General features: G+C 41.4%; 3 protein-coding genes across 5 annotated transcripts in view; 1 reads left to right on the top strand and 2 right to left on the bottom strand.

Annotated features, from left to right (window-relative positions):
* Nucleotides 1-20,636, top strand: part of rplp2 (ribosomal protein, large P2) — a 389,081-nt gene that overhangs the window by 22,747 nt on the left and 345,698 nt on the right. The gene's annotated exons all lie outside the window — the stretch shown is intronic.
* On the bottom strand, nucleotides 5,467-9,226 carry LOC140365587 (potassium voltage-gated channel subfamily A member 2-like). Of its 2 annotated transcripts, none has more exons than XM_072452097.1 (2): nucleotides 8,602-9,226; nucleotides 5,467-7,937 (listed from the first exon to the last, which is right to left on the bottom strand). In XM_072452097.1, exon 2 carries the CDS (start codon nucleotides 7,798-7,800, stop codon nucleotides 6,301-6,303), a length of 1,500 nt encoding a protein of 499 aa, XP_072308198.1. In that variant the 5' UTR covers nucleotides 7,801-7,937; nucleotides 8,602-9,226; the 3' UTR covers nucleotides 5,467-6,300. The 2 variants fall into 2 exon arrangements, with proteins under 2 accessions (XP_072308198.1, XP_072308199.1); XM_072452098.1 differs by having other exon boundaries at nucleotides 8,606-9,226.
* LOC140365586 (potassium voltage-gated channel subfamily A member 3-like) lies at nucleotides 17,024-19,086 on the bottom strand. The gene has a single exon (XM_072452096.1). It carries the CDS (start codon nucleotides 18,818-18,820, stop codon nucleotides 17,309-17,311), a length of 1,512 nt encoding a protein of 503 aa, XP_072308197.1. The 5' UTR covers nucleotides 18,821-19,086; the 3' UTR covers nucleotides 17,024-17,308.

Below are 20,636 nucleotides of genomic sequence, written 5' to 3'. Positions count from 1 at the left end.
TGCTTTTGAATTTTCATCAACTGACAATGTTTTATGTTTGTGGTGAATAGGGCTTTTGTTGCTAATGAAGCCTGCGTAAATTCAGCCTGGAAGACCTAACTCTACCCAATCTACGTCCACTGCTACACTAGGGCCACCTTCTCTCCAGCCTCCATCAACGCAGCCGTGTTACTCCTCCCCGTGTCACGCCGCACCTCCTCTGCTCCCAATCAGCGCACAGTTTGCCCCATTTAAACCCTCAAGCAGTTGGCTCAGCCGCTTTCAGTCTGTGCTGCGACCCACCACCTCCCCCCTTAATACTATGTGGCTATCAACAAGTTTGGAAAAGGCACAACAAATAGTTTAAAGTAGTAAAAAATGTTAAATTATGAAGATTTTATTTATTGATTTTAAACAGAAACAATATATTTCTACTCGTATAGGTCAGGAGTTGACCTCTCGTGGTTTATTCAACATATTGTCATTATGTCAGAGGATTTCCATTGAGTTACCGTCGTACTGTTACTTTATACCATCATTGACTGTTCGCACATGCTGCTTTGGAGCATCCGAGCATCTGTCCCACAGATTGTGCACAGTGGCAGGTTCCCTGTCCTCTATGAGATGGGATGCACGGATGGCCATTTGCCACCCCCTAGAGGGCTGGAGATGGGTGCGTGCGTGTGTCTGTGTGTGTGTGTACGTGTGTGTGTGTACGTGTGTGCGTGCATGCGTGTACACACAGAAATTCAATGCCGCTATCACACAATATGAGAATATTGATCAGTCATATGACTCTACAGAGAACTGTGAGCACATTGGCCTATTGTGTCTGGAAAGAAAGGGCTGCAGGCATTTATCTTGTACTACTTTAACTACACTAAACAGGAAATAATATGAAAAGAAGAGCAAAACTTTAGGCAACCAACATAATATTAACTGGTCATTATGTTAGAAAGTAATGTATGCAGTTTGACCTCTAGAGGGCAATGCGTCTTGGATTGGACAATAACAAGGTGACAACAACTCCAAGTTTGTAAAATACATCCTAGCAGTAAAATCAATATTTAAAAAGTTTTTGAAGCATTGAGTGTGAATATTTAATGGCATAGTAGTCCATTAACAGCCTGAACCAGAGGGGCAATGTTTTGAAGGACACCCACCTCTCACTGCCTTATCATTAAAGGAGTTTATTGAGTGGAGGAAAATTGCTCTTAATAAATGGGGCGTGGTCCTGGTCCAGGACTTCCCCTTTGGATTAGCAGGCCCCTTGATGCTAGAGTCCTAATTAGAGGCTGATAAGGCTGGAGAGCTCCAGCACGCGCCTGTGGGCATGTTACTTTCCCTGACAAACAACAGTCCTCCCTGACAACAGAGGCTGCACCTGCAGTGGCCCACGCTCGACGGCTGCTCTCCCCACATGGCCTGCTTTCTTCACAACCACGACACAACGAGGTGCACTGCTGGTTCAAAGCAAGACAAACAACTGAAGGAGATAGGAACAGAACAAAGCCACAAAGATTCAAGACATGGGGCTGTAGTTAGGCTGGCTAAATATGGCTGGAGAATGAAAAGTGCACCCTCCCGGAGACTCTTTCAAAAAAAAAAGATTGGATACTAAATGGCAATCCAAAATCAAATCTTTTTATATTCTTTATGAATTTATTCATTTTGAGGATATGAAGCATTTACTAAAGGAGATAATGAATTGTAGTCACAAAAAACTGCACATGAGCAAAGCAAACACAATACTGTACTTGCTTTTTCTCTATAGACACATCAAGAACTTGTGAAGGATTGTCTCAAATAAATAAATGAATAACCAGTTAAAGATGCTTCCTTGTTCCTTCCAACTTCCTGTTTGCAACAAAGTGTGTTGCCACTAGGCCGCGGTTTTACACTGTTATGTACTTTATACACATGAAGCCCTAATAGTCTTAAAAACAAACACAAATACACATTGTGATCAATCCATTCCTTTTGTGAAAGTTTAAACAACATACAAAATCTATTACAGGTTGTGTTGACATTTTTGGATTATATCATGTCATAATTTCAGATGGCGGGCCTGTTAAACGCAATTCACAGTTTTTGACAGAAATATCCAAACTTATGATCGAAACATTTTCATGTCATCTGATCAACAAAAACTTGTATTAATTTTAAAGCTTAAAGTTCTTTCCACTGACAACAATAACACATTTTGTAGAATATTGGCTCCATATTCTGAGGCTATGGTGAAAAACCCCCCAAAAAACCCTTTGTTTAATTTCACTGACAGAGAACATTTTGCCAATTTTGGCTTCATGTGGGCCCAATAATTACAGAGATATGAACCATAAACCAGGTAGATAAAACAGCAATATGTTATTATTATTTATTTGTTGATTTCTTTATTTGGTCGGGACAGTGCATGTTAAGATACACATGCTTTAAATTCACACACCAGCACACATGGACGCTGGAGGCAAGGTGGGTGAAGTCTTGCCCAAGGACACAAGGACAGTATGCACTACCGCCTGCTTAGATTCTGAGATCTGACGAGATCGAGCATTGCCAAGTTGATAAGGCCAACAGTTAAATAGCAAAACACACACACCACATACCTGTCTCTACTCAGTTTTAAACTATAAGGATTACAGAACGATGTGATGTCACATGAACACAACCTATTTGGCGCCATTGCATTTGTGGTGGAATAAATCATAAGTGACACAATAAACACACACATTTCTCATGAGTTATTGGCTTCATTATTGATGTAAATGTAAATGCATTCTTATTTTCTTGTCCATAGATTGTCCTTTCATAAAGTGCAAATAATACTGAAACTTGTTTTTCTATTTTCCAGATACATTTCAGAGGATATGGTTCTTGTCTACAGGCTATTATTTACATCTTTCACATTTCATCTCATTTCATTTCATAGAAAGAAAATCCATAATCTGTATTCATGTAGATGTATGGTTCAGGCCTCAGTGGCAGACACAACAGTGACAAGAGTTAGGTGAACAAGCATAAATCTTCTTTCTCAAACACACAATTCAGATTGCATATTGATCAATGCTTTCCCTTTTACATAAGAGTTCCTTTTGACGTAAAGATGACAGTGTAGCCCGCATAATCCTAAAACACAATCTCATATCAAAATCTTGTGATAATTAATATGACAGTAATTAACAATCTGATGCATTGGATATCCAACATTTAAGTAATATGAAACAACAGACAAAGTGTAAAATGTTTATTTCAGACTGCCAGCTTTAAGTCATTCTGCATAGATTACTCAGTGTGTTCCCCACGGGGCACCCGTCTCTTGAAGCCGATTTGCTGGTGGGTGCCTTAGTGGGTGAGGTATGGGATTTTAGAGGCTGCAAGGAGCCTTGTGAAAGCAAGATGTCTTTCACTTCACAGATTACATCTGCCGAGGGTCACTTTACTCATCTTGTGCTTAGAGCAGAAGGAAATGAGTTGCTACACTGACATTTGCTGGAGGTAAGGTCAAACCTAAAAAAATATAACATGATACAGTGTTATCACTAATGTTGCCCCTGGTTTAAAAACATACTACAATGTGCACATGCCGAGGTGTTTTGGGTCAGACTGTGGGCGTGACGCACACAGATGAAGTATAGCCAGTGAAAGAGTAGTCAGTGGATTGACAACAATTAACTGTTCTAATTTGCAGTAGTTGTAATATTGAATTTGATAAGGTGCTCTGAATTCTGAAATAGGATTATTAAATGAGGCCAGTCAAAATCAGTCAATCCAGCATCAGAGTAATATCACTAAACACTTCCCTCTGACTTTATCATTATTCATATTCATATTTATTTTTTAAATGTTGGACCTTCTCAAGTTTCAGAATGGCCACAGAGAAATGTTTAGAAACCTCGGGCAGTCTGAAGAGGCACCCTGAGCACATATTGGCAACTATAGTGGGAAACATTTTGCTTAAGGATTGATGGACAAGGGCAAAATGAGGACAGGACATCTACAGTATTTGTTATCCATATGAATTACTGCCTTAAACTGTTACCATGGCAGTGTTAAGCCAAGACAGGAAACAAACCAAATTGACGAGGCTACTCTGTGAATGAACAACTGACTGCCTTATTCACAGTCAAGTAAGAGTGCCCCTGAATTAGAAGAGGCTATGCACATGTCAATGCTAAAAAGTGGAAGTAAATGATCATTTCAACCTTCCCGTTAGGAGCATTGCCAGTATGTTTACAACAAACAGGGAGAGTGCACACATGTAGGCATTAAAAAGCATTCATCCTTTGTTAAAAGAGATCGGGCAGTGTTAAAATAAACTACAATAATCATCTTCTTGAAATTGATTAACTGAAACATAAAATCAACAACAGAACTCTTACTTGTAAGTCAAGTAAGAGTTCTCTCATTACATGTTTACTACATAGGACCAACTCCACCAACAGACAAGTGAGTTTGCCAAGAAGGACGCAGTATTTCTAAGATAAATCGCTCTCGTTCTCATTGAACAACTAAAATCATAGTAATTCATAGCCAACCATTGTATTTGTTATGGGTGCCAAGCTTCAACATTACTTGACTCTGTTTGAAGCACCAGTGTATGGAATGAAACCAATTTATCACAGCGATACATTTGCTTTAAGTAATCTTTTGACTTAAATTCAGGATGTGGTTAGGATTTACAATTAATAGGAAAGGATTGGTGCAGAAATGGTTATGTGTGTGTCTTTGGCACTCTGAGCTTGTCTTAACAACAATTAAAAAACCATAATAACTAAACATAAATTGTGCAACATGGGACGGTGCAAGGTTTTCTTATTTTTTATATCTTGCAGATATATTTTTTCAAATTCTTATTTTTTTAATCTTGCAGATATATTTTATTCTTCTAATAAAGTGAATGTGTTATTTGTATCTTCTCAATTGCATCAATATTATATATATATATATATATATATATATGCAGATAGAAAATAAGCATATCTATTGCAAATGCATGCTTCAAGGAATGTCTTTGAGTTCATGCAGTAGCGAAGTTTGCAAAAACCCAGATAGCATTTTTATACATTAGTCCTTAAGTTCCTAAGTTCTTCCTATTGAGATCATGAAGACATGTGCCAACTTTTGGAAAGGCAGGACTGCACATATATCCTCTATGTAACAAAAATGAAATATATTCTTCTTAAATATTTACCTGGCAATGATATCTATGTGGAATGTTTATACTGATATTAACACAGACGCCGCATCCAGATGGAGTTCAGTCATTTGAATATTATAGCTCAGAAAATCCTCTAACATACAGCTTTAAGTACAACTACTTGTCGTGTTTTTGTATTGAAGGCAGTGTCAAGACATTTATACACAGGTGCGATGAAGCTAGTGGCAGTTGAGACTAGTCGAACATCTCCAATAAAAACATCATGCAAATCCTACTAGGGTTTACTATTAACAGCAGGTATCTGTTATTCAGTTATTCAGTTGAGTCACAGTTACTGTATGTCACCCACCCACCTATTTCTATGAGTGCCGATTGCATGTTAAACAACAGTGAAAAAAGTAAATATGAAACATTCAAGCTGTCCTCAAATTTTTGCAATAAGACCAGTGTTGGTGAATGAAGGGGAAGCTTGCATTGCAATACATACATTATATGTCTGACAAAAACAGTGTAAAGTCAAGGCCATCCTTAGTCATTCATCAGATACTGATGATTACTGGTAGAAAGGTGTCGAACCACAAGCTCAAAGCTGATGGCTGTCATTCAGCCTTGATTTAGAATTAACATGGTGTACTGCTAACCACCAACCATGTTACAATTCACCCATAGGCCACTCAACAAATGATGTGGGCTTTCTTTATGCTCAAATGTCCTTTTATTCTTAGATGGTGTAGCATAAGAAAGTTTGGTTTTATTGGCTCCAGGAAGCAGCATGTAGTGTGCACAGTCAAAACACTGTTCGGAAAGCGCTGGTAGCTAGTAGTGTCTCTAGAGAAAAGTGTATATTCTTTGCAGTGATTATTCTTAACTATTATTTTATGGACTACTCTATTGTTTTGTGCACATTTTTGTTCTATTGTGAAGCAGAGACAACACCATGCAGAAATGTAATATTCAAAACTCCTCATAGACGATGGGGAGCTACTTGAAGAGTAGTGAGGATAAACATGATGTGTATATGGTCTTTGAAAAGTTATGTTGCTATCAATTACAACATCTTCTTGTCTTCTATTGCCTTGAATACTTCAAGCATGAGGCAGTGGGCTCCCAAAGCTTATTTCCAGTTGCTTTACTTCAAGTATTTCCTTTAGTAAGGAAATAAACTACACATCTGTGAGCATTTTTGTGATGTTGACATAGTTTGTATTGGCTAATGTGCAGTTGGCTGTCTTGAGAGTCTCCTCCTGAAAGTCCTCATTACTGTTGTTGGCAGCCTCCTGGATCTCCATGTAGTCAGACTTACTGATGGTAGAGCCACTGCGGCTCTTCTTTAGTTCCTCAATGGAGTCTGTCTTGGGCACATTCACTTGCAGGTATTGGGCTTGTTCCTCTCCTTCTGTCTCACGATGATAGAAGTAATTAAAGTTGGACACAATGACAGGTACGGGCAAGGCAATGGTGAGCACACCTGCAATAGCACAGAGGGAGCCCACAATTTTGCCACCAATTGTAGTTGGGACCATGTCACCATAACCAACTGTTGTCATGGACACTACAGCCCACCAAAATGCATCTGGGATGCTTTCAAACTGTGATTCTGGCTCATCTGCCTCTGCAAAGAACACCGCACTCGAGAAGAGGATAACCCCAATAAAAAGGAAGAAGATAAGAAGGCCCAGTTCTCTCATACTGGCTTTGAGGGTCTGGCCCAGGATTTGAAGCCCCTTGGAATGGCGTGAAAGCTTAAAAATTCTGAAGACTCGTACCAAACGAATGACCCTGAGAATGGCTAAAGACATGGCTTGCTGACCTGGCTGGCCATCCTCCTGGCCAGAGTCTGCTAACTCTGTACCTAGAGTGATGAAGTACGGGATGATAGCAACAATATCAATAATGTTCATTATGTTTCCAAAAAAGCCTGCTTTGCTGGGGCAAGCAAAAAAGCGTACTAAAAATTCAAATGAGAACCATATAATACAAAGAGTTTCTAGAATAAAGAAGGGGTCTGTGAAGTAGGTTGATGTGTAGCTGATAATTGTTGTGTTGGTCTCAGGTGAAAAAACTTCAGAGTGAGTTTTGTGCATTCCATCTTCATCATTTCGGAAAATGGGAAGAGTTTCCAAACAGAAACTAACAATTGATATTAAAATGACCATGACAGAGATTATGGCAATTATTCTGGCAGGACCTGAGCTCTCTGGGTACTCAAACAGTAGCCATACTTGTCTCTGAAATTCATTATCAGGAAGAGGTCGCTCCTCCTCTTTGATGAAACCCTCATCTTCTCTGAACAATTCTATGGCCTCCTCACCCAACTCATAAAAACGAATCTCCTCCGAGAAAATATCAAGGGTGACATTGACAGGGCGACGTAGCCGCCCTCCTGATTGGTAATAATACAATATGGCGTCAAAGCTGGGTCTGTTCCTGTCAAAAAAGTATTCGTTCCTCAGAGGATCAAAATAGCGCATTCTTTTTTTGGGGTCTCCAAGCAGGGTCTCGGGGAACTGCGAAAGGGTTTTAAGCTGTGTCTCAAAGCGCAGCCCCGAGATGTTGATGACCACCCTTTCACAGCACTCATGATCCACCTCAGGGTCATAGTCCTGGAGGTGTCCAGGGTGAGCGGCCGCCTCGTCCGTCGGGTCGCCCGTGGCAACAGTCATTCTGCAGGGAGAGGAGGCCTGCACCTTTCAATGAGTTTGGGCACTGCAGCCTGGACAACTGCAGGCACGGGCCAGGAGGAAAGGGAGGGGGCTCAGCGTAAAGACCCGACGACCACAGGATGAGACCTAGGATTGGGCTACATATGGGACACACAGAGAGACAGACAGAGTCAGGGAAAGAAAACACTTCATACTTGTGTATTCAGATGGAGTTGAGTTCAAACTTTAAGAACAAACAATTCAAAAGAAAATTGTATATATGCCCTTATTTTTGTCAAATCCAAGAGAGAACATTGTTCATATCTAATTCGTATGCAAGTGAGCAGTACCTTGCATATAAAATATCCCTGTGCAGGTAGAAAAAATAAAATACGAGAAGAATTTGCTGCATTGGACAATACAATGACAAGACTCCCTTTCGCCATCAAGCCATGCATGAAACAGTCAATGCAGTAGGCAGCAAAGTCACAGACTGCATCTAGTCTTATATATATATTCTTAAAACACACAAAACCGCTGAAAAATTGATTAAAATCCTACAAGATTGACAGCACTAAGAAAAATATATTAATGGCTTACATTGCAGGACTTCAGGTCTAGCTTTGTGAATTTTTGTCTCGAAATGGTGCCTGAATCTAAAATATTCAGAAACATGTATAAATAATTGATCCTTAGAAGGAAATAGCTTCTAAGAGAAAAACTGCATCAACTACTAGACTGACTGGTAAAATGCAGACAAATGTTTATTCACTCTATTCATACTATAGACAGGAACACGAAGCATCGCTCAGCTGTACATACCTACAGTCATTTTCCTGAAAGCCAACGGCAAAAGCAAAACGTCAGAAAACAACACGCTGCGGTAACAACTCTCTGGTCTCCAAGGCAGGAAAAGAACAATGATCAATTTAAGACTTCCGATGCTCTTCCCCGCACGCTGTCTGCAGCATCTCGCGTAAACACCGGGTACAATAAGTGCGGGTGTCCTCACTTTCTCCTCCCTGTCTCCGGGAGACTGTCGCGGGATGGTGTCGGTGATGGGCAAAACGGGAGGAGGGATCCAAACGAGGAGGTGCCGCTGGTGCCTCACCTACAAAAATCAAAGGTGCTGGAATCAGCAGAAAGACCTCTGTTCACTTCACGCCAGCGCGACAACATCTGCAGCCGTATGGTTCACTTGTAACAACTGCGCGTCAAAATCCACTTGTTTACATCAGGACATTTTAAGCATATACATTCTCCCGCCTGTCTTCACATTTGTCTCAGTCTAATAAGCCGAGGCAGAGACGAGGCTGTCCAATCATTCTCCTCGGTGCGTGTGCTCCAGACGCTGACTTGGAACGACACGCGTGAAAGAATCGCCCCATGAAGTCGGGCTTGAAGATGATGCAATTTCACTGAGCCACAGCCCCACGCACATATCACACATGCCGGACATACTGGACACACTGCTGCGTGCGTGATGTGTCCCACCAGCAGACACACACTGTGGGCTCCAGCCTGGTGCACTACACTCAGACCTGCAGTCGGGCATCGCTTTGCATATCAAAGAGGAACTGGACAAGTGGAGGTTGATGGAGAAGGGGACTGCTTAACATGTTTACAGTCTTTATAGAATCCCTTGAAAGAACTGCAGTTAAATCTTTAAATCTTAAAATGAGTATTGATGTAGTCAATATTTTTAACAACAAAACAAATCAGCAAACCTATTACATCTTAAGAAACATATAAATGTTTTGTTCTTCTAAAAAATTTGTATACAAGATTATTATATTCAAAATACTTCCCTGCACAAGCTTCATACATAATGGATAAAGAAACTGACCAAAATAGAGCCAAGCCTCCATTATGGGGCTATCTTCGGAACAAAGAAACAACTAATCAATAATGATCCTTTTGTCATTACCAATAGGACCAGTGCTACTGGAGCTGGAAATGTTTTCTGGCATTGACCAGGACTGAACGCCGGAGAGGTCATAAGTCATCAGGAATCCTCTTGTTGTCAAGGACAGGAGGAAATAGAGAGAAGCTGGGTGTTGGGGCGGGAAACACCTGCATAAAGGTCTCTTCATCCAAGGTTATTCCTGCTGCATGCCTTCTGTGTGAGCGCTGGCTCACTGCCACATACACTACTTACACATTGTGCTGTTGCTTAATGGCTTTCCCAGGTTCCTCACGACAGCAGAGATATTATTTATGAACCGACGCTGTTGGAGAATAAGCTTCATTCACTTTGTGTTAGCTGGCTCCCTTTAATTAAAAGCACATACTTCCATAACATATGTGGGTGGTGCTTTGATAGATGTGACAATGGGTGGAAGTTGGCAAAGAATGGTGTCAAAGTTAAATCGTTTGCCAAGCCCAGGGATATTGATCTGAGACATGTCTTGGAAGAACTTCTGGCACAAGCAAAGGGTGAAAGAGCTGAATGTATGTGTATTTTGATCCATTTGTCCATGGAGGACAAATCCAGCTCTTTATTTTTGCACATGATTGATTGAGGAGTTTGTGAAAGTATAAAGTGTATACATGGCGATTTCCCCATTGGAATAACATGGGAGGTTTTGGTCATCGCTACGGCAAAGCCATAACAATTATGACATGGGTCTCATTGACTTTTTTGATGGGGATGCTAAAATTGAGTTGTGTGTCAAATTTCATATAATTTCGCAAAACTAAACATTTAACCTCCATTCAAAATCTGTAGGGGGCGCTGTGGCGCCAAATTAATTTATTTCACTTCAAGTAGGTTTAGGGCAAAGAGTTTAACAACTGATTCTAATTTGACGCAATTCGGACTTTATCTGCGCAAACGGCAGAAATGTTAAATTTGGGAGATTTCTGAAATTCTAGCTAAAGTTTGCGGCTTCGCCGCACAGAGACCGTGAGAGGTATCAATGTAATTTGAATAACTTTTGATGTCCCACTCCTCAGTAGCATTTTCACCAAATTTCAGCTTTTTAGAGCTAACGCCCTGGGAGGAGTTCGTAAAAGTACGACATTTGGAAAAACTCCGAGTCATGCTTAGCCATTTTTGAAGCAATATGGCCGACATTTGGTTGGGCGGACGGCGTTGCCGTGATAATATTTTTTACTTCTCTTGTCACCATCTACCTCTGCGCCAAATTTCATGATTCTACGATCAGATTTTTTTTGGGTCATTTCCTATCTCTCAAAGCATTTTTGGTACATTTGGGGGCGCTGACGCGCCAATTTTTTTATTTTAGAAAAGGGAAATAGCCAGAATGTAGAGAGGCACGATTTTTAGGTGTGCAAATTTTTGTGACTTTTCGTCAATGTTCACTGGGTGAAAAATAGGGGGGTTGGTCCCGAGAAGAAGAAGAAGAAGAAGAAGAAGAAAGAAAGAATAATATTCCGATGCGAAAACAATGTTTCCCATTTTTCAAATATCATAAACTATACATTTTCGGAAAGCGCTCGCGCTTTCCTACCTCATGGTGTGGGTCCCTGGTCACTGACGGGTACTTTCGTTAATTTTGAGTGGGCTCCGCCCACTTTGTGTTTTTGGCCCTCTATACAGTAATAATGTTCAATTTTTGCATTACATGCTTATATGCACGGAACATGCAAGAGATGGGGAACGTATTCGTGAGGTACTTAGCGCAAATGAGTGCTTTATATGGGGATGATCATCCCAATGTAAAGTGCTCGTTTAGTGCGCACTTTTGCACGGGCTTTGCCCGTTTACAACGGTAATGTTCCATTTTCCTACTACTAATTAGTATGCACGGGGCGTGCGTGAGTGAAGGAGTGCGTTAGTGAGTGTTTGGAAGTGGGCGAGCGCTTCGCGCTCGATTTCGTGCGCACTACGTGCGCACTTTCGCAGCCGTGCTTCGCACGGCCTTACAAGATTAATAGGCCTCTCGCCAGCTTGTGGCGCTCGGGCCTAATAATAATAAAACAAATGTTAGCATCATAAAACATTACTTTTACATTGCTTTTCCAGCAAAAGGAAACAAGTAGCTCATGCTTGTCCCCATTGTGCTCTGGAGTATGTCATTTTTCTCTCACACTGCATTGCAGCAGATGCACGTCCCAAACACTCTGTACAAATAGTCCATCATTTACTTCAAATCAACAACAGATTCAACTCCAGAAATGAGCTCAGGTCCTTTCCAGCAACACAATGAAAAAATACAGAAACATTTTCATATAGTGTCCCTCTACCTTTCACTTTGATGCATTCCAAGCCTTTTCACTACAATATTTAAATCCTGTGGGAATTGAGCATCACGCCTCTGGAGGGCTGGCTTGAAAAAGCAACAGCACAAAATGTTAAATTCCTTTAGATTGGGAGCTAATGAATAAAAGCAAATGCTTTTAACATTTGTATTTCTTTTAATTAAAAACATAATGCAAAAAGTGTTGTTTACCTTTAATATCAAACCAGCTAGCCCTGTCAGTCTATCTTTGACCTCATCACCAATAAACAAACAAACAAACAAACAACAATTAAAAAAAGGGTAAATAGAAAATAGATAAGGAGAGAAAATGGATAGGAGAGTTTGTTGGATTGGCCCCAGCAGGATGAGGGCTTTTCCTGGAACTGAGCCAGAAACCAGGAGTGGACAAGGACACTTGTGCTGCAGTCTACTGCCACAGCCTGTCACGCTGCAAATTCACCAACACAACAACCAGCTCTCAACAAGATAGCTCAGTTTGACCATATGTGTGTGTGTGTGTGTGTGTGTGTTTGTGTGTTTGTGTGTTTGTGTGTTTGTGTGTGTGTGTGTGTTTGTGTGTGTGTGTGTGTGTGTGTGTTTGTGTGTGTGTGTGTGTGTGTTTGTGTGTGTGTGTTTGTGTGTTTGTGTGTGTGTGTGTGTGTGTTTGTGTGTGTGTGTGTGTGTGTGTTTGTGTGTGTGTGTGTGTGTGTGTGCGCGCGCTCTCTGATATTAACATCTGAGCAACACCCCCCCAAAAAACACACACATTTTGAGCCATATACACTAACAAAATAGCAATATTCTACAGGGAACAATGTTTACAGTTCTGTGACATTTGAAGTTTTTGAGGGTTTTCACATAATACTGTTGATCTCGGAAGAAAGGACAATGTACAATGTAGTATATAAAGCAGTGAGGGATATTCAAGTCACCTGTCAGCATTCTGCTATCTTATACCAAGAACACTACATATCAAGCTACATGTGATGGCACAGCCCAGTGCGGTCAGTACAGGGTCCATGACCACTGCATACCTGACAGATGAACCCAGTGTGTCTGGGATCACCACAACCATGAGCTTCGACAACAGCAGCATGTCCTTCAAGACACACAGTGGCACAGACATTTCTCAATCAGCCAGTCCTGTCACTGCACCTTCTGCCTAATTCGGGACAGTTGCTACGGTGAGGTCTCTAGTGGAGCAGCTGGGATCTCTATGGATAAGTCACACAATGACAAAGCACTTTTTGTGGGTGTGACACAAGACGGATTGTTCAGGGGATACTAATTGAGCCATAAACTTAAACAAACTTTATTTTTTTATTTAGTGGCTATACCAAAAACTGTTGGGTAGAGGAAACATGATCAAAAATCCAACCATGATCTTCATTGTTGTTGGGCAACAATAAACAAACTACCAGACCAAGGGCAGCAAAGAGATAACCTTTAAGGTCGGTGTTAAAATAAATGACAGTTAAATACATTTCAGCAGCATTCTTGACACACTGAGTCGTGATACAGAAGAGTGAACTTTATGAATGGTCCCCAGAGTGCCATTATACATTCTCCAAAGAACAGAGGGATGAAAGGCACCCAGAGAAAGAATGGCATTGTGTCTCATAGTTTCTATTTTTGGACGTTCAGCATTATAGTTTTTGGGTCAAACCCGTGCAACGTCTAAATATCGCTAGTGTAAATATGCAAAATGGGTCAATATTCTGGGCGTGTGAAGTGTCCTTGAGTAGCTATATTAATTACTACTACTACAACTACTACTACCACTACTACAATATTAATAATTAGTGGCAGTGGCGGCGTTTGAGCTCGCCCAAGAACACAATGATGCACCAGGAGGAGCTGGGATCAAGTTGCATTAAAAAAAAGATCAGCTAAAATAAATATCTACTCCATATTGTGAATGAATCAAAATGCCTTGAGCAGGACAAACACAGGAGCAGTGTTTCTGTATTATTGTGTTTTCTGTGAGCATTTGTGAAAGTATTTAGTCCTTTGAAGCTTGTGTGGTCATTGTGTGCAGCCAGCGTGTGCAGTGTCAGTAGTTCCCTGTTAATGAGAAGGATCCCAGAGCAGAGAGGAGTGAAGCAAAACCAGCTGAGACCATCTTACAGCAGCGCAACAGTCAAGAATGAGAAACTCTGAGAGGTGCACAGAAAGGACAAGGATTATAAAATGGCTTGTGACATTCCCACAATTTAACTCATTAATGCTATCGCCGCATTTCTGTCCGATACACACAATAACACCATGCTCAATTACAGACACATGTTGTTTACTTTTCCCCGCCCACTCCTTCAATTGGCCTCTGTTTTGCTCTGAGTAAGAGACAAGCGGTTTTGTGTAATGACTGTGAAGTGTGAACTCTCAGAAGAAGCAAATAGCCTAAAGGCAATGAATTATGATGAACTCTGAATTCATTTTTCTGCCATATTACTATATTACTCAGCCCCAGAAAATAGGTTTTGCAAATCAACAGATATAAAGCCTTTGATGCAATATTTGAATTTGAACACACACACACGAACATCTTCCCTCTATTAAGACTAGGAAACCAGAATAAGACCACAGTGTCCTTGTTGCTCTGCAGTCTATGATAAACGACACAGGGTATCGTGCAGCCATGTTGTGTGTTCCTTGGTTATAAATACATTGAGGTTTTCACTCTGGGACACCGCGGGAACAAAGCCAGTCAGCAGCTTTCAGGCAGAGCACCTGGGTTTCAGGTGTTCTATCAAGAAGACACCATTCTCTCACCATTTACAACACTACTATTCAGGTCATGAAGAGGTTTGTTTTCTAGATTTTGTCCTGACCCATTGCATTCTGTTTTTCTATTAAAAAATATACATTCAAATAATTAGTTCAGTTAATTCATGGACGTTTTTATCAGTAATTTAGAAGATTAGATATTCTGACAGGTAATAAGTAGTTTTAACATTGCACAAACTAAGCGTTTTAGCTGTGATAAACTTCAAAGACAAATACTTAGCTCACTGGCAGGCTCAGATGAAACATGTTGAACAACAATCTAAATTATTTTCACGAATCTGTTCACTGTCAAATGTTTGAAGTTTATCTTATCTTATCTTATCTTAAGATGGGAGTAGTGAACAGTAGTAGTATGAATGTCAACCCACTAGAGGGCAGTAGTAAGTCTGTTTTGGAATAGACAGATACAGTAGACCTAAAACAAAATTTCCACTACAGCAAATAAGCTTTCAAAAATGCAAGAAATAGAATGACATGATCTGTTTAGCCATAAATAATCCCAGAAAACAACATCAGAAGCACGAAGATGTACCTCATACTGGTATTTAATTTATGTTTTGCATTTGTTTTGGTAGAAGACCTATAAATAATGTGTCACACAATTAGCGCTTCTGAAAAGTGTGCGAATGCAGTGTGAAGAGGTGAAAGATAGCAGACGTTAGGCCAGTTGGCATGACAACTCAGAGAATGTTTCACAATAAAAGGAGCAGCTGGGACTGTTTCAGAAGGGACAACAGTGGCGTGCAGTTAGCTTCTCTGCGATACATATTGGGACTATAGTTTATTTTTCTCCCAAATTTGAGGAGGCCATTGGCCTTGAACGTCATATTAAGACAAATGTTGTGATAATCTTTCAACGATGACACTGGTGGCTTTATATCTAATTACATATTGTTGCTCTTTTCAGGCCTCAGAGGACAAAGAGGTGATAATGAAACATAGTTGGAAAGTCTTTGTGAAAAAACAACACAGCACCACCATGGCAACGTTGGAGGGGGTTACCTGGGAAACTATCGTTGTCATGGAGACTGCATCATAAGGTGGTTGGGTGGGGGATGAGGGGGGGGCTAAAGTCTGAAGAATAAAGTCTAAAGTCTAAGACGTTCGACTACAGTGGGTGGCGGTAATGTAACACTTGGCGGTAATGCAACAATAGGATGCCAACCGCCATAATAAAACAACAACAACAACAACAACTTGGATAACAACCGCCATAAAACACCAAAGAAGAAGACGACGACGTGGCACGTGCTCGCCCTTGTTTTGCACATGACCTCAAACACAAATTTAACAAACAACATTGATCCAGTCATTGTTTTTTCCTTTTATTTCATATAAGCTATGAGGCAGATTTGAATAAAAATACAATTTACGAAAAGCTCCACTCATGATAGGCATTTCTATGTAGAGCACTGTGGATACCTGAAGAATATTGAGAACAAGACAACAGGTTATGATAAATATAACCCACATAGGTTAATTGGCTAGAGTATCACAGTCTATTAAGGACACTGACACTCGACATTGAAACTTGCCTTCCCACGAAACAAGACATTTTTGATTGGCAGTTAGACACAATATAATATATTATAGGCTACACGTATATCCCGACCAGAAATACCACCAACTTCTGCTGTAACATCAAAATATGTAGGCAACATGTGGCAATACACACTGCTGAAATATTTCCTTAACAAGCCACTTATTCAAAAGTATTGAATGATTCAGTAATAATAATAATAATACAAAAATATAATTTCTACCACTAGCTGGAACATTAGAATTGTTTTGCATCTTGAGAAAATTGTTTAACAGTGTAAGCCATTTGCAGTCAAAGTGAAGCGCATTAGCAAATGTAGTGCTGGATTTAAATCGTACGCATATTGCGCATAATTTCTACATACATTATATTCTATTTTCATCCACGATTGTGTAAAACATTGTGTCTTCTTTTAAGAGATACTTGTAGTGGATGTAACAGAGTAATTGCTTTAAGTAAAATAACAAAACAGTACAAAGTATTCATCTAAAAAATAATGTTTTAAATGTGCTTAGTCTGGAAAAATGCAATAATTGATCTGGCCAATTCTGTTAGATCTGATGATTGATTGACTGCAATCACATAGAAAAAAGTCCCACAGGTACAATTGCCACTAAGAATTGTGTTCAATTACTATTGAAATAACTGTGTCACTGACGCCATCTCTTGGTGAAGAGAGGAACAGGCTGGACACAAAACTGCCGATGTGTTGTATTTGCAACTTATCTTTTACCATCAAGAATAAATATAGCCTCTGTTAATGAATACTTTCAGAATATATTAATACTAGCCTAGCCTGCAGACAACTCCAGACCAGGTTATAATATTAATACTTTATTGTTGTAAACATAACTGTATGTGTTTGTATTGATGTAAATGACTTGTTAAGATGATATTCAGGCAGGTGCCACAAACGGATATGGACGGACACATCATTCTCGGTTATATAAAAATATGATTATATAGCTACTGTAGACTTCATGCTCCACACATTATTTTACACGTCTGTGAATATCTTCTTGGTGTTAACGCAGTTCTGTGTGTTCTCTGTGCTGTAGTTGGGCTGCTTGAACGCGCCCTCCTCGATCACCATATAGTCCGATTTGCTGAGGGACAAGGAGCTCCCTCTGAGCTCGTCTGGAGGGAGGTGCTCGCAGCTGCTCGTGTGCTTGTACTGCGGGTTCTCCTCTCCGTCCGTCTCCCGGTGATAGAAGTAGTTGAAGTTGGACACAATCACGGGGACGGGTAAGGCAATGGTCAGGACGCCAGCGATTGCGCACAAAGAACCGACAATTTTCCCCCCTATAGTCACAGGGTGCATGTCTCCGTATCCCACTGTAGTCATGGTGACCACTGCCCACCAGAACGCGTCCGGGATGCTCGTAAAGCTAGATGTTGGTTCGTCCGCCTCAGCAAAGTAAACCGCACTGGAAAACAAAATAACTCCGATGAAAAGAAAGAAAATGAGCAAGCCCAGTTCCCTCATGCTCGCTTTGAGTGTCTGGCCCAGGATCTGCAGGCCTTTAGAGTGTCGCGAGAGCTTAAAAATACGGAACACTCTCACCAGTCTGATAACTCTCAGAATGGCCAGGGACATCGCCTGTTGCCCTCCGTTCGTCTCAGTCTCGGCCAGTTCCGTCCCAAGTGTGATAAAGTATGGGAAAATGGCAACGATGTCTATGATATTCATGATGTTTTTGGAAAAGGTCGTCTTACTGGGGCAGGCAAAAAACCTGACAAGTAGTTCAAAAGAGAACCAGATAATGCAGAGCGTCTCAATCACAAAGAAAGGGTCTGTAAACGGATTGGGACGTGACGTGGACGTTCCATTTATGACTGGGGCCACTGTGGCTCGCTCCTTCTCATCCCTGAACTCAGGCAGGGTCTCCATACAGAAAATGACAATGGAAATCAGGATGACGAGCACTGACACGATGGCTATGCCCCTGGCGGGCCCTGAACTCTCAGGATATTCAAAGAGGAGCCAAACCTGTTTTTGGAAATCATTCTTTGGGAGAATTCGCTCTTCTTCTTTTATGAAGCCCTCGTCCTCCCGGAATTTTTCCATGGCCTCCTCTCCAAGTTGGTAAAACCTGATTTCCTCGGAGAATATGTCAATGGGCACGTTGACGGGTCTGCGGATGCGCCCCCCGGACTGATAGTAGTACAGTATGGCATCAAAGCTTGGTCTGTTTCTATCAAAAAAGTATTCATTCCGCAACGGGTCAAAGTACCGCATCCGCTTCCTCGGGTCCCCCAGGAGCGTGTCTGGGAACTGGTTGAAAGTTTTGAGTTGGGTCTCAAACCGTAACCCCGAGATGTTGATAACTACTCTCTCGCAGCATCCTTGGCGCCCGCGCTCGTACCTCTCCACGGGCAGGTCTTCCAACATGTTGTCCGCCGTCATGACGCTCCGCTCCGCTTCATCACCCCAGACGCGTGTCGTGGTGCTTCCCCTGTGTCTGCTGGACGAGGGCGAGTGGATTCCACTGGGGGGGTGTTGGTCCATACAGGTGGTTTTTAGAGTCCAGAGGGGCCCAGCCAAAGCCCAACAGCCTTGGAGAGCCGTGCGCGGCTGCGCTTACATCTCCACATCCACCTATTTGCGCCGACACGCGTTGAAGCGCCGCACTCCCTCTTCTGTTTTGAACAAACACGCAGACACCCGCCCACGACGCACATATGTCTGACATATGTCCAGTAGCAGCCACCCAATAGGAAATGAACCCCTCACACGACACGCTTCAGGAGAACAACATAAACACCTGTTTGATTCAAGGCTCACCCTGAGCTCCAGATCAACACGTCTCACATAATAAAGAGACGGGGGCTTCCTGGTTTGGAGTCCTTCATTTATTTTTCGTCTTGAACATTTCTAACACCCTCCCGGTTTGGATTTGTTTATCCAAGATTCACTTCACTTCTCAATTCTGACTCACTTATTGAAAAAAACAAACAGCCAATCATCTTGCTGCCCTTGCGTCAACTAATAAGTTTGTACAAAATATAGACATTATGACGCACACTTCATTTTGTCAACAGCAAAAACACTAGTGGAAGAATAAACCACTCAAATCCTCCCAGTGTAGAAAGTTGTTTCTTGGGGGCGGTGCTGCTCTCCATGGTGCTGAAAACAAGCGTTGCAGGAGGGATCAAATAAATTCACTAGTGTTTTCCCACATCAGACACTGGACGTTATTTTCACGACAAAAGCCTTTTTTGTTGATTAAACTTCAAGATGCTGCTTATGTGTCTGACAAGAGTCTCTATGGGCTTTCTGAAGACTGTAGCCTCTCATAGACACCACAACAATTTTAAACGTCAATGTGCAGTATCAATTGCGTTATTTATTTATTTAATTTACATGATGCAATAGGCCCATCAAAATACACAGTATGAAGTACATTAATTGTATGTAGGTGTAGAGCTATTTACAATGTAATACAATTAATTGTTGACCTGCTGCAAAATATATTTTAACACTGTAAATAAATCAGGGAGACATAAACAACTGAAAAAGTATTTTTCTCATTGTGATTCTCTCACATTATGCAAAATCTACGTCCATGAGGTTTTAATGACATGTTTTTATTTTTACTTTTTGTAGTTTTAGCTTGCACTTCCTGACGGATCGGAGGCAGTGAGTGCGACTGGGGAAGAATGTCTCAGACACTCGGACTATCAGCACAGGATCTCCACAGGGCTGTGTACTTTCTCCTCTGCTCTTCTCCCTCTACACAAACAGCTGCAACTCCAGCCACGACTCTGTAGAACTGATCAAGTTTGCGGACGACACCACCCTCATCGGGCTCATCTCGGACGGGGAAGAGTCTGTCTCCAGGAGGGAGGTGGACCGGCTGGTGTCCTGGTGCATCGGTAAAAACCTGGAGCTCAACGCCCAGAAGACAGTGGAGATGATCGTGGACTTCAGAAAAGTTACGGCCCCCCTCACCATCACAGACTCCCCCATCATCACTGTGGACTCTCCGCTTCCTCGGCACCACCGTCACCCAGGACCTCAAGTGGGAGCTCACCATCAGCTCCCTCATCAAGAAGGCCCAGCCGAGGATGTACTTCCTGTGGCGTGATCTGATCCTTGCATAGAAGGAGGGTCTAAGAACAGGGGATGCTACGGGACAGTTCCATTTGCATGCAGTTTCGGAAAGTCCTGCAAGGCAACTACTGTTACAATTTTGGGCATTACAAAAATATGAATTGAATCATGTTATTTTCCCCCCTCATTATTTGCTAAACCTCAATAATCCTGAATTGTTCTGCAGTGTGAACATTGTTGTTTCCACCTCCTGTCTCTGCCCATAGACTTT

The sequence above is a fragment of the Eucyclogobius newberryi genome, unplaced genomic scaffold, assembly GCF_026437365.1.
Source record: "Eucyclogobius newberryi isolate DKJ021-1_F unplaced genomic scaffold, fEucNew1.0.hap1 SCAF_19, whole genome shotgun sequence".
NCBI classification, from domain to species: Eukaryota; Metazoa; Chordata; class Actinopteri; order Gobiiformes; family Gobiidae; genus Eucyclogobius; species Eucyclogobius newberryi.
This window is presented reverse-complemented; position numbering and strand designations above follow the sequence as displayed.